Source organism: Falco punctatus (genome assembly GCF_963210335.1).
Source record: "Falco punctatus genome assembly, chromosome: 1".
In the NCBI taxonomy this organism is placed as follows: domain Eukaryota; kingdom Metazoa; phylum Chordata; class Aves; order Falconiformes; family Falconidae; genus Falco; species Falco punctatus.
The window spans coordinates 77822682-77837690 of NC_137580.1; the positions used below are offsets into that span (position 1 = coordinate 77822682).

Consider the following 15009-nt stretch of genomic DNA (forward strand, 5'->3'; position numbering starts at 1 on the left):
CGCACCTGGCGCGGAGCGGTGAGGGGCGGGCGCGGTGCGTGCAGTGGCTCCCCGCGCTGAGGGGCGCAACGTGCGCTGCGCGGCCTGACTGCAGAAGTCCTCGGCCTCCGCAGCTACAGCTGCCAAGTGGTGCATTCTCTGCGAGTTGTCAGGGATAAAGCCTGTTCGGGGAGCCACACAAAGCGTGTGTGGGCAGGAAAATAGTCCCAGGCCTGAAACGCCACCTCCGAACGAAAGAAAGGGGCGTGATGTGGGTGCAGGATGCTGGCTAGCCCACATGGTCGGGCTTTTGGAAAAAGGATCTTTAGTTGTAGTCCGCAGGACCTCCTTTTGATGGAGACACATGTGAAGGAGCCAGCAAGCCCTGCCCCGGTGCCAGGGTGTGCCTTGTGACCGAGAAGAGCATGTAGGGCCTTTCCAAATGCATCCCAACACACCAGCTGATCCGTCGCTTGCCTCAGTAAGCAGAATAACCAGATGCAAACATACAAACCGCTTCCCTGCCGTGCCTGCTCTCCCCTCCTTGCCAAAGGCAGCACCTGGCTGGCACATGAGCTGCAGCCTCACAGCCACCTCACCCCATCACCCATGCCGTGCCCACCCCCCGCCCCACCACGGAACAGGCTGCAAGCTGGTTTGGGCTAATAGTTACCCAGCACAACATCAATCGCTTCAAACCCATACTATTTGCCACAGGATAGCATTAGCCTGGGATTATTTCTGGCATGTAAATTGCCTGCATGGTGTAATGGCCATCCCTTTTCTGGAGCTGATGCATCCTTCCTGGTGGCTGCACTGGCTGAACCATACCTAGTTATTTAAGATGTGGTGGTAACCAGGACTGCATTTTGCCACTATCCAAACTAGCCGGCTACAACAAGGCTTTTACCATCCCATCCCAGGTTAACTTCCATAAGCAGCTCCCACACCTTGCCCCAGCACAGCCACCGACCCCCCACAAGGTTTCAACTGTTCATCTGCTGTCCAGGATGTTTCTTCAGCCTCTTCAGGCCAGCCCGCCCTGCTTCGCGCCTCTGCTGCATCCAGGGTCTTCCTTCTCCAGGCTCCTCTTCCAGCCAGCCTCTCCTCATCCAGGCCCCTTGCTTCTCCCAGGGCCTCTCCTACATCTGGGCACTCTCTTCCCCTTCCCCCCCTTCTTCCAGGTGTCTCTCCTATCCAGTACTCCTCTTCACGTGATCCTTCCCCTCCCTCCCCCTTAGAGCTATTTAACTACTCAGCAGAACCAGCCACAGCTGCACCTTATCCACATCAGCCAGCCCACCGCCCCTGAAGCCAGCCCACAGCTGTATGTCATCAATGTTAATTAACTCAGCTTCATTACCCTACGATTCCTCTACAGCTCCTCTACAGTGCTCCAAGTGGCTGTGACACCCAGTTCCTGGTCTGGTGGAGAGGTGTCCATTACATTGTGCCACTGACAGTGGGGGAGCGTTGCCAGCTCTGTTTCAAGCCAAGCCAGCCAGGTTTCATGTTTAACATGAGCACCTATTTTGGTAATCCATCCGGTGATGCCGGGGATCTCTGCTGGGTTTGGGAGCCCCTGCTAAAGGTCAGCATGGCACCACGAGGAGGGGGAGCATCGTCTGTCCTTGCTTTAAGTGCAACCTGGGGTGCAAACTCCACCGGGCAGTGTGTCAAAATGGTGCAAGTCTGTCGTGTCCTCCCTGGCTGCTGGGGTTAGACTGAAGATATGCGAGGTTTAAAAGGAGATTTTGGGGGCAAAGGGTTTCAAACAGGTTTTGGCTTTAAGTTTACACACAGAATAGCATGTGCCCATTGATTGGTCAGTTGACTGAACGGTGGATTATGATGTGTGGAAATGGTTTAAGGACTAATCTCTGGCAATATACAGAGTGTCACAATATAGTTGTTTCCTTTCTATTGTCTGTTGAAAGAAATCGGGCTTATTTTTACTGCCTTTTTAGAGGAAACCAAATTTGAAATGCAGGCTATTGTTGCAATCCAAGAAAAAAAAAATCCACTTCTATTTTGCAAGAAAACTTCACTTGTATGTGCTGTTCATTACTATTATTATTAGTGTTCACATGACTTTGTAGTTGTTCTCATTTTTTTTACAAGTAAACATACCCCTCAGAAATTTATAATCTTGGCCTATTTCTTGATGTCCTTGTAAAGCTTTAGAAAATCAGAGGACAAATTAATTCTTGTAATAACTTAAGTTTTTTTTCTAGAAGATTTAGTCTAAGGGGAAATTTAGCCCCAAAACTTCAACAAATCAGGTCACCAATATTGATTAGAACATGCACTTTATTCATTTGTTTTTATTATATGCAGCTACTTGATGTCTTCTTGCATGTCAGCCACAGCTGCAAAACTCTGTAATTTCTTATAAATCACTACTTAGAAGAAGGTGACTGGGAAGTTGCTTGTACTTTTAGTGCTGTTTTAATGCCAAAGTGAGCAGCCCCACTCATTAAGAACTTGCTTGCTCCCAGAACATGAAGACAGCATCAATTCTCTTTTACGAGAAACCTTTGATGTGATATTTGTTACTGGTAAAAGCAAGAAATGACAATATTCATCTCAGCAGAGATGAATATTTAAATTTACAGTATTCTTTTTAGACTATGACACTATTACCACACTAGTTGTTTGAAAGGTCATTTCTAAGTCAATTTCTATTTTAAAATTGAATTTTGTAAACACTGTAGCTCATGGGGGCTCAAGAAGGTTCTGTTCCCCCACCCCAAGGCTACCTTGGGGGCCATGTTCAGCTCTGAAGAGCCACGATCCAGTGGCCGTGACTTGCCCAATGGGGGGTTGTGTAAAGAGGGTTGCACCACTGACAGACATGTCGGCACAACAAACACCCCGGGCAGCATGCAAACAGTCATTCCTCAAAACGCACACACACCTCTGCCAGTAAGTGCCTTTTCAGTACAAACATACTGTACAAAGGGATGTCCTGGAACACCATCCAGTCCGTGTTGTATTATTACAGTTCCTAACGGTGGGTGCGTTGAGGTGTCGCTACCACGTTAACTCTGGGAACAGCTTCTCGTTAACCATGTGAGTTGGAGGAGGGAATATGAAGGAAAAAAGATTGTATCCTGTTTTGAAGAGAAGGCTTCTTTGGTACCACTTTTAGAAGAAATTTAAGCCACGGGTTTGGTTGTTCAGAAGGCTTCATTCAATCCTTAGAGAGTGTCAGCCTAACTGTAACAGTTGAAAGCATGACAGAAGAAACAGCATGCTAACAAAGGTTAAGTTGTGCTGCCAAAATGTTTTTCTATATATGCATATGCTTGCCAGTATAGATTGCTCTGTATGCAGTTCCAGATGTGGACTGGGTTTTGCTGATAAAACAAAACCTTTGCAGCACAGACAAGGTCTCCGCTTACCAGATGAGTGGTCACCAGTGGCATGATCCCCATCCTGGGGCATCTGCTTATTTGACATAAAGCTACAAACCTGCTGTGGCAGGACATAGATGTGTTATTCCTGGTAAATCCCCAGGGAGACACAACCACCCAACTCTCTTGGGGAAGCCAACGAAAAGTATTGGAGCCAGGAGGGTCAAAGGCTGAGTTTCAAAAGGGAAATCCCATCTGAAGGCAGATGGAGCCTGGGAGTTTCCTGTGCTATGACTCTACAGCAGGCTTGGTGGCTCCCATGCCAGTCCTCATCATCCAGTCCCCATCATCCAGTCCCCATCAACACCCGCTGCACAGCCACAGCCACGCTTCTTCACAGGGGGGTGAAGAGTACTTAATGCCTGCAGGACAGTGTAAATTATAGCAGAACATGGTGATGATTTCAGAATGGATTTAGGACAAATATCATACATGTAATTAAGATTTGTTTGGACTGAGCAAGGATGATTTCAGAGTAAGTTTCTATCTCGGGACTAGTGAGACCTTCTTTTAATTCCACTGTACCAGAAGCAACCTGTAAGCCCTGAGTAAGGGTTCAGCATCACTTTGTCCCTTCCTTATATGTAAGATGAGGGTAACTGAACTTCCCTCAGGCACACATGGGGGGAATACTGCATTTAAGTTTGGGATGTGCCTGGAACCAGTGATAATATCTTGGCTATCGTCTTTGCATGAAAATAGCATGTTAATGATACTGGGTTTGGCCTTAGGCAGATTTCCTTAATCCCCTTGGGGAGAAGATTGTGTTCTTTGAAATCTAATGGTGTTGGTGATGTCCCCCTGCAAGGGATCAAATTCAGTGGAGTTAGAGCTCCTTGAGCCACAGATGATTTTGTTCCAAGCTGTTTAATAATTAAACCATTCAGTTAAATAGTTTTCATATTTCGGGAATCTCCATAGTTCAGAAGAATTCTGACAACAGCATGAGTACAGGAAAAAGGTGTAAGCCAAGCAATTTTAGCTGTTCTCATCTTTGCTTACTGTAAAATCTCCTGCTCCATCAAGTTGGTCTTAAATGGAACCTTAGCCCATGGTTTGCATCTCTTTATGTCTTCAGACATCAATTTGAATGACTTTAGAAAAATATGCTGGCCCTCACTTGGCACATTTTATTTAATTCAGTATATTATGATCGTTTATAATGCACAAGAAAATCACAGGGTATAAAGACACTGAAATGTTAAAACTCCACTAATGTGAGACCAGTGATACGCCATACTCTCATAAAGCATCAGAAAGCATGTTTGAGTATTCCAGTATGATTACAAGTAACTTCATGCTCTGTCTTCTAGAAGATTATTAAAAATATTTAAATAATATTTGACAGATACACTTTTTGTATTAAAAAAGGAAACCAGCAAATGAATATGTAAAATGTAATTACTCTAGGTCATTTACAATTTCATATTGCTAAAGTAATGGAATAGCATTGTTTTATGCTTACAATAGTAATCTGATCTTTGATTAGATCAAAACAATGTCTTCATTCAAAATTAATGTGATGAATGTAATATACTCTTTTTTTGCTCTTGTACTTAAAGATACCCAAGGACGTGCATACCTATCAGGCACCATCAGAACTATTTAGAAAAATGCAGCAATCTGTATGATGTGAGTTTAATTTAAATGTAATATGATATTTCTGAAACATTCAAATTTTCAGCAGAGAGCAAAAAAGGAGACGTCACAGTGTAACATCTGATGATGCTTCTTTTCTTTGGATGTTCACCTTTTCAACTGGTTTAAAAGACGTGTGATTTTTTAGAAAATGGTAACCTTGTGTAATCTGAGCAGGAGGTGCTTTTAAGGATTTAAACATGTATTTGATGCCAGCATCAACAGAGGTCTCTGGGACATGTAGATAAGAGTTGTCCAGAGAAATTGCTCAACAACAAATGTATTCAGGCACACAGTGAAGAGAAAGGTTGAATATTAACAGAGATGCAGTGATTGCTCGGAAGGGTTGGTCCTATCGCCGTCAAGCTGGAAATGAGGGTTGCCGCCTGTATATATAGGAACAGAGAGGACCTCTCCTTGCCAGAGCTGCTGGTGGGAGAAGGTCATTGAGCTCTCAAGCAAGCCAGCACCATGAAACTGCTCCTGCTGTTCCTGCTCTGTGTTTCCTCCGTTAAATCCCAACAAGGATCTGCTGACTATGATGATGAGGTTGTAATATTGATCATAATTAGTAATAGTAAAAATTATTTAATTTAACTGCATGCATGACTTACTCCTTTGAGTTAGCTAAATTGGAAGCTGCGGGAAAAAATAATCCAGTGCATGTTGTTTTTCTGCTTGAAGTGTTCAAAGAAAAAACCTTTGTGTTATTCCTTTGTGTGTATGTAACTGCACAGTAGTTATTTTCTGAGTCTGGATATATTTTCTTCCTATTTATTTTCTTTTTCTATAGGGAATGAAGAATGCTGATGAGAAGATTAGTTATTTACCTGAATTTATTTAAGGATATTAATTTGGCAATGTTGACACATGATGTTACAGACAATATCAGGTGCAAAGAAGCAGAAATGTGTAATTAATCATGTCCTGTCTCAAAGACAGTAAAAACCTTTCTACGGATTCAGGGCACATTGAAAACAAAATTAACTGCCATGCTTTGCATTGGAAATGGAGAGGTAACAATTGTTAAACAAAAAGGCAAGCAATGAGGATCAATCTAAACAGTTTAACCTATATTTAGTTTCAGGTAAAATATTTTAATGGGAAATACAATTTAGAATCTCAGTACCTTTTTTACATTTTGAAAATCCCTGCAAAAATTAAATAGAGCAGGGTAATCAGAAATGAGATTATTTTCTGTTACACAATCTAAACATTTGTGTCTGTACATTGACTACTATGCTAAACCATTTTCAGCGATTTTATGATTTGTATACTGCCTACTTTTGAAATGACTTGAAGCCTCTGATCCCGGATCCTTAAAACCGTTTATTTGTAGCTATGTCTGAGTGGGACTAGAGATGGTCAAAGGTTTTGATTCAGTAATTCAAATAACTATTAATTCAAATGGTTTAGTTTCAGCAAGTGCTTAGGGACCAGGTCTGTTTTCCTTGCTCAGCCTTCTAGACTTACTCATCTTTCGCAGAGATGGGGAATGTATGCATCAGAGGCAGCTCTAAAAGCCTACACTGAGAGATGTTATTGAATGCTTTTCCTAATTCCATCAGTTAATAGGTGGCATGTGGCCTGAGACCTGATGATGTATTTGACTGATGCGGCCTGATTTTCTGAGACCTTACAAATTTTCCTGTAGCCTAGTGAAGAATTGGAACACTGATATTGTGATGCTGAATATTCTTCTTAGCCCCAAGAATGCCTAATTACTTTTTTCTTTATCCTACTGCTTCAAGTTTCATGGTGCTTAGTGGCTCTCAGCTATATAAAGTTTATTCCTTGGTCAGAATGAACTATTGAAATACTGTTTTGCTTTGGTTTGAAGGCTTTTTAGTTTGTGTACATCTAGGTGGCGGGAGAGTGACTAGTCTTACAAGGGAGGGCATAGCAATGACTTTTACATCATGCCAGTATAATATTTCCATTATTGCTTTTTTCATTCCATTCCGTGGTTTTCTTTGCTCTTTAAAATACCGAAGAGTGCTGAACAGATGCCTCCGCTCTGTGCATTGCATTTTACAGTAGCAATCCCAGACTCAGAGAGTTTCTTCTCCCCCTGGCTTTGCAGGATGACAACCCTCAGCTTGGGGTTCGAGGACACCGACCCCTGGACAAAAGACGGGAAGCAGCCCCCACACTGCGGCCCGTGGCACCTCCCATCAGTGGGACTGGGTACCAGCCCCGGCCCCAAAAGCGGGTGAAGCCAGGGGACAAGAAAGAACATATCATCTACCCCGACGCTGGTGGCTGCAAGCATCCTCTGGACGAGCTGGTATATGTCTGCCTGTTGAGACAGTCATTTTCTTCTAGTGCACCCCACGTGGGGTTTTCTTTGCCACCTAAGGAATGGTCGTTCATTTAAAGCAGCCCAACTTTGTTTCAATTTGCTTGAGGTTGGTAGGACTGCGTGCAGAAGAGTAATGGAACAGAGTCCATGGGATTAGTCGCAGTCAGACAGCCTACGGCGAAGATGGGGAGATGAGAGTTGAATCGTACGTGAGGAAAGGAAGTATCTGTGGGTTAGACTGTGTTTTCCATGTGGCTTTGCATAAGTAACTATTAAGAAGGACCCCCCCAAAAAAAAAACCTCTGCAGAAGTGCTGTCTTGAATTTCAGATCATCTCAAGGAACCCTAGGGAACAAACAAACAAAAAAAATATTTTCTGATGATTTGTTTGAAAGTATAGTCTATCCTCAGTCACTGCCCTTATGGAAGAGCTTGCAAGCATGCTGAGGTCTAGCATACTCCTTGCTGCCTTGCAGTACTCTATCACGCTGTCCTTGTGCTCTCTGCTGGAAAATGCAAGCTATAACGGTGCTGAGAGTCATCTTAGTATCTGAGAGCAGATCTGCTCATGGAGGTTTCCAACAAATGAGTCTCTTATAGCATACTGAATACATGGTTATGGTGGAGTCCTGCTGCTGCTCAGGTGTTTTGGTTCTCACAGGACTTCAGAATTTCCTACTTCTTTTTAAAACACTGCTGTCCTTGACGGTGCGGTGCTTGTTGCAGAAGTTCAGCTTCTTGAGATGATAATACCAAGATCATGTGGCCATTTCACAAGTGATGCATATAACAAGATGTAGAGAACATGGTTGATTCTCTGAGGCTAGTGAAAGAGTAAAGGGCTAGATACAAACGTGCAACAGGCTTTAATCATAGTTCAGATGGCTTAACACTGAACATTTAACAGTGCAGAAAAGTGAAAAGCCTATAGTAGAGCAAAAAGTATGAAGAGAGAGTGCTTTTCCCAAGATCTTCAAGAAGAGTCCTCTTGGGGGACTCAGGGCTCCTTCCTGACCTTCAGGCTGAAACTGCTTCATAGAAGTTGAATGCCTTGGGTTCTTATCTAGGTGCTTAAATATCTGGTCTCACATTACTAAGTATTCAGTGTGTTCAAAGTTATGGTTATTCACTGATGGGATTAGAAAATTTTTATCTTTACTTTTATTCACAGTCCTTTTTGTTGTGGTTTTTGTGTGTGTGTTTGTTTTTTTAAGGGAGTGCTGTGTCCAACTGGATGTGAGCTGCAAACTACACTGGTAAAGCAGGAAAAAAATGTGAAATCAGTTGTTCGTGACCTAAAGGACAAAGTGAGCAAGCTGTCTGATACCTCTACAACTTTCTATGAATATGTGACAGCTCTAGATGATAAACTGGTAAAGACACAAAAACAAAGAAAAGGTATGCTATTTCTGTGAATTACTAGAGTAAATGGTATTGCAGTTCTATTGGCATTGCTACTGTTACTTCTTCAAAAAAATAAAAATACAGTAGAATATCTAGTGAAGTAGGGTTCCATGACTGTGTCCTGTTAAACCTTAAAAAAATCCTTTGAGAGGGGCAAAGGAATGGATCTCATACTAAGGCAAGATTCATACAGGGCTCTTAAACATAAGGGTTGTGTTCTCCCCTTAACTGCTTTCCTGTGTCCATCCCATCCCTTTATGCCCAGCTCCTGGCTTGGCACTATGGCTCCCTGGAAAGAAGCTAATTATAGTTCTTTAGGAGAATATAGCACCAGTGATAAATCTACTAGCTAGCAAAGAAATAGCAATATACATGTACCACTTTCCTGAGAATCTCTGCGCAGTTTTTGCACATTGTGTAAGGAAAGAAGTGCCTATCCTTCCTCCCGGCTAAGGAAAGAAGTGGCTTCTCAAATTGTGCTTACAGATTGATCTTCATTATTTCATAACTGGTAAGCATGTTGAAAACTAATCTGCTTTTAATTTCTTTGCTTTTCTAGACAATGATGATATACTTTCTCAGTACAACACAGAAGTGGAATTGCATTATAGTTACATAAAGGATAATCTGGACAATAACATCCCATCTAGCCTCAGGGTCCTTCGTGCAGTTGTGGATTCTTTACACAAAAAGATACAAAAACTAGAAAATGCCATTGCAACCCAGGTGGACTACTGCCGTTCCCCATGTGTTGTTTCCTGTAATATTCCAGTGGTTTCAGGCAAAGGTACTTGTTCAACTATAATGACATCTTTTTCCCCATTTATATCACCATGCAAATCGATAGATGCATCATTCAATTAGTTTGAACATGCCTCTGAAGCCTGTGTCATTGATTGGAATAGCAGAAAAGATCTAAAGTGATACTAAATAAAAAAAAAATATTTTATAGATGCCTATACTGGTTAGAACAAAGATCCTCTTACCCAATATCTGTCTTCATTACTGACCAGTAGCATTTTAAAGAAATATGTGCTTCATGGTCTTTGTAAGGTGGAGGTGATACATTTGTGACTATCATAGTTGTGCCCTTGAATTTTTTTCAGTCAAGAAAGGTTCTTTTTTCACAAGCTTATCTAGTTCAAAAAGTCACTGGCAAGTACACAGTCTTCTGTTGCTCAATATGAACTTTTAGAAATTCCTGTTTGGCAAAGTAGAACAATGCAGGTGCACTGTTCTTTCTTCCCTGATTCTTTCACATGATCTATCACAGAAATCAAAATGAAAGTAGAATTATATGTGTATTTAAATTTGATCCCTTATAATCAGCAAAACAAAGGATAAGAAGATTGTTGAAGTTCACAGCTCTTTCAGTAACAGTGTCTCTGGTTTATTCTTGCAGAATGTGAGGATATTTTCAGAAAGGGAGGTGAAGTATCCGAAATGTACATCATCCAGCCAGGTCCTTTTGTCAAACCATACAGAGTGTACTGTGACATGCAAACAGATAAAGGAGGTTAGTGCAAAATAACTATGTTGTTAAAATAATTAATAGGGATGCTACAAAAAATCATATTAGTAATTTGCATTTTATACAAACTAATAGGGAGTTGTTATAAATTTTGTAATTATTTGAGAATTAAGTCTGACTCATTCAGAAAAGTCTTGGTCATCTTCAGATGTGCAGTAGGATACTTTTATAAAGAAACTGGAAATAAATTGCTGGGATAGGGTTGGTAAATAAAAATGTATCTTACTATGACTAGAATGGACCATGTGTGGGTGGGCAGACAAGGACTGCCTGGCCGATTTCTTACCCTGCTACTATGCACTAGACAGAAAACTGGGGCAGTCCATTAAGTTCTGCTTTTTCCACCTTTCTTTATGAAGCAAGGTGCTACTTAAGTGCAAGTAAAAATGGCAAGGCTGAGCTCATAAGCAGTGAAAACTAATACCTGCTGCCAGGAAGCCATATGCTCTACTTATCTTGTGATGAAGATAAAAGAGCTGATAAAAGGAATATAAAAGTATCTTAATGTCTCATGCTCCCTGCTCAATGGCAATTTAATCTAAAACCTGCCACTTCTGCAGGCTGGACTTTGATTCAGAACCGCCAGGACGGCAGTGTTAATTTTGGAAGAGTATGGGATGAATATAAAAAAGGATTTGGAAATGTTGCGAAGAGTGGAGGGAAGAACTACTGTGATACACCAGGTAAAACACTGAGCATGAAACTGTTTTCTGGTATTTCTTGAAGCATTTTGATTTTTTAAAATTAACTCATCCACTTTGGCAGATCCATAGGCAAATCATAATTTTTCCTTGTAGTATATTGTGACGTCTGTTTCACAGGACTCTCACTTGTTGCTTCTCAGGTGAATATTGGCTTGGAAATGACAAGATCAGCCAGCTTACCAAAATAGGTCCCACTGAAGTTTTAATTGAAATGGAGGACTGGAATGGTGATAAAGTGTCAGCTCATTACGGAGGTTTCACCATACAGAATGAAGGAAACAAGTATCAGCTTTCAGTTAGTAACTACAAAGGCACTGCAGGCAATGCACTAATGGAAGGAGCTTCTCAGGTGCATGGAGAAAACAGGACAATGACAATTCACAATGGCATGTTCTTCAGTACTTATGACAGAGACAATGATGGATGGTATGTACTTGCATTAGATGTTTAAAATAAAAATAGAGCTTAAAATAGAGCTGAATATAGAATAGTTCTCTAATTTGCTGTTAGTTTTCACAGCACTTTGTAGTATCTTAAACTATGTTTTATCCCTGCAAGTTACCAGTCAAATGTCCAGGCAGTTGTCCAGGCAGTTCTCTTAGTGTAGCCAAGGGTGGGTGAAACTATATATCAGGTTAGTGCTGCTCTACGACCAAGTAAGAAGCAAGCATACTGGATTCTATTAATTCCATGAATGATGTTACCACAGACAAATCAGTAAATCTGGGTGCAATATATTCATTGTCAGAGACTGATGGTGGCAGTGCTGAGGACACTGTCTTGCTTAAGTCGAAATATTGGTACTCACATCAGTAACACCTAATGAATCCAGAGGAAAGAGACGGGTAGCATGTGCTATTTAAAAAGCAAAGTTCTGCCTACTCAGAAGACAGGTGCTCAGATGTAAAGTACATACTTTAGCACTGTATCTCTAAACTATGTGCTATGTCTTTATCTTAATACCTGATTACATATTAATGAGCAAAGGAATTTTTTAGGTTAGGAAGACATACATTTCTCATTGGTTTATGTCTTCAAATTGCATTGATATTGCAGTTATTGTTATGAACTAGAAGTAATTATAGTTATTATTTGGTAAACTAAAATTACACTCCCAAAGAGATGCAGCCAAAATTTGACTTGTTTTTCTTAGCTGCTTCACCTTCCAAGTGCACCGTGTAGCACACACTTATGATGGTCAATCTTTTACAGAAAGTTCAGAGAGCACTTTAAATGTTTATTATGGTTTGAAAATTTTGGTATAGGGGCAGGTGTACGCGCTCTGGTAATCTGTTTGCTTACAGTTAATCTGTCACTCTCAACAATATTTTTTTCCCTCACCAGGTTAACTGCAGATCCAAGAAAACAGTGTTCTAAAGAAGATGGTGGTGGATGGTGGTACAACCGCTGCCACTCAGCCAACCCCAACGGCAGATATTATTGGGGAGGGACCTACAGCTGGGATATGTCAAAACATGGTACAGATGATGGTGTTGTATGGATGAACTGGAAAGGGTCATGGTATTCAATGAAGAAGATGAGCATGAAAATCAGGCCATACTTTCCAGATTAACCATTATCAAAATGCACAGAATCAGGGATTTTCTTTTAATATTTGTACATGGTTATCTTTTTAGCCACAGTATTCAGACTTGTCTTTACATACGAGAACCAAATATGTATGAGCATATTGTGACCTTAAGTGAAAAGCTATGTCAATTTTAAATCAAAATCTGACCGATGAAAATAACTCACAAGTGGGTTTTGTTCCATTTTTCATTTGTTCGCAAGACAGAACTAGTATAGAGTAACACTGATAAAAAAACCCAAGACCCAGCTTGTTTCGCTCTTTTACAAAGGACTTCTATACATGTTTGAAGAGAGAGAGGATTATTTTAAAATGTTTTCTAAAAATTAAATAAAGCCTTAAAAGTAAACATCTCTTCACATGATTCCTAAGTATTTATGCATTATCCATAGAGAAGCAAATGCATTCCACTAAATTAGGGACAGTAATTTTCTTTTGTGTTACAAAGGTAATGGTAGCTACCTGTGTAATGAGTTGAGAAGGAATAAAGTGAAAAGATAATATTTAAGAAATGGGTAGCTCACCAGTCACTTAGTTCAAATCCTGAATGCTGGACAAAACATGCCCTTTCCTGGGACCTAGCTTACATACTGTGCCTCTTAATATCCCTTCTACCCTCCCACAGTCTTTTATCACAGGATAGAATAAAATCCAGTATTAGAAGACCTGGCTCTATGCCTTTCAAACAGTCAGTATTGTGGGACTAGAGCAGTTAGTGACACCAGTCATAGGGTAGGTGAAGGTTGGGTATTTCACCGAAGCTATTGGTCTATGCTCCCTCGGTAGCCAGGAGCAAGGGTTGTCCCAAAGACAGGACTTCTCAACACTGGTAGCAGGATCAAGCACCTCTCAGTGGGAGCAGCCTTCCTCCCGAAAGGGAGGTGCCCAGATCGCTAGTGGTAGGTGGGTCCCATCTGAAACCTGCACCAGTACAGGCTGGGGTTGACCTGCTGGGGGGCAGCTCTGTGGAGAAGGACCTGGGAGTTCTGGTGGGCAGCAAGTTGCCCGTGAGCCAGCAGGGTGCCCTGGTGGCCAAGGGGCCAGTGGCATCCTGGGGTGCATTAGGAGGAGCGTGGCCACCAGGTCGAGGGAGGTTGTCCTGCCCCTCTGCTCTGCCCTGGTGAGGCCACACCTGGAGTACTGGGTCCAGTTCTGGGCTCCCCAGGTCAAGAGAGACAGGGAACTACCAGAGAGGGCCCAGCGGAGGCTGCGAGGGCGATGAGGGGACCGGGGCATCCCCCTTACGGGGAAGGGCTGAGGGAGCTGGGCCTGCTCAGCCTGGAGAAGGCTGAGAGGGGTCTCATCGGTGTCTACACATACCTTAAGGGCGAGTGTCCAGAGGACGGGGACAGGCTCTTTTCAGAGGTGCCCAGCGACAGGACAAGGGGCAATGGGCACCAACTGAAACACAAAAAGTTCCATCTGAACATGAGGAAGAATGTCTCTACTTGAAGGTGACAGAGCCCTGGGACAGGCTGCCCAGGGAGGCTGTGGAGTCTCCTTCTCTGGAGACATTCAAAACCCACCTGGACGCAATTCAGTGCGACCTGCTCTGGGTGAACCTGCTTTAGCCGGGGGATGGACCAGGTGATCTCCAGAGGACCCTTCCAACCCTGAACATTCTGTGATTCTATGAAAACTCTTGTGTTGATTTTACCTGTGGACCCCAGGAGGACAAGGAGGAGACACCATGGCAGCATCTTACTACATGAGTGCAAATGTTCAGCATCCCCACAGGCAGGCTTCTACAGAGGGTTGGGAACAAAACCACTAAGCGTAAAGCAGAAGCCCCTTTTCCAAAAGCAGAGTCACTTCTCTGCACATAGCTGTAAAGATGTCTTTGCTCTTCAACAAACTCTCCAAAAAAGTTAAATAGTAGCTGTGTTTGAGAAGCACTAATAAAAGGCTAAAAGTGAGCTGTTTTGCCAGTATTTGGTGATATTGTTAAATGGTCTGCAACATACTGGCCAGTGAGATTGGAGGCAAGGAAGTTTGCTTCTGCTTGTTTTTCAGTCAAACCACAGAAATACTAAACAGAGTAACTACTTGTGTGATTTTTGTCTCATAAGGTATAAAGGTAAATACAGCATGTTCTTGTGTAACCAATATAAATGTTTTTCCATGCAGCCAGCTTTTTTGCTAAAATATTCTTCCGTACACCGTCAGCAAGTTGCTGGTTTAAACACCTGAGTTGCAGGATCGTTGCTTGACACTTGTGCAGAGAAACGCTCTAAACCAAGGAAATACATACTGTAGCCATCCAGGTACTCCTCATCTTGCTTGTGCTGGTTACAGTCATAACCTTTTAGTTGGTACTAGAAAAAAATAGCCTGTTTTTGAAGTTATATTTTGATGAGTTGTCATGAACTGTCTTATTTTGAAGCTACAGTATGCATGGTCAACTACTTTTGAATTCATCAATGGGATAGAAGGTCTACCTCCACATT

At 42.1% G+C, this 15009-nt stretch overlaps 1 protein-coding gene across 1 annotated transcript; it reads left to right on the top strand.

Moving 5' to 3' along the window:
• Nucleotides 1-1178: 1178 nt before the first annotated feature.
• On the top strand, nucleotides 1179-12551 carry FGB (fibrinogen beta chain). Its single transcript, XM_080396050.1, has 8 exons — nucleotides 1179-5582; nucleotides 7117-7320; nucleotides 8550-8733; nucleotides 9299-9526; nucleotides 10142-10255; nucleotides 10831-10953; nucleotides 11115-11400; nucleotides 12319-12551. Exons 1-8 carry the CDS (start codon nucleotides 5505-5507, stop codon nucleotides 12545-12547), a joined length of 1446 nt encoding a protein of 481 aa, XP_080252176.1. The 5' UTR covers nucleotides 1179-5504; the 3' UTR covers nucleotides 12548-12551.
• The last annotated feature ends 2458 nt before the right edge of the window (nucleotides 12552-15009 follow it).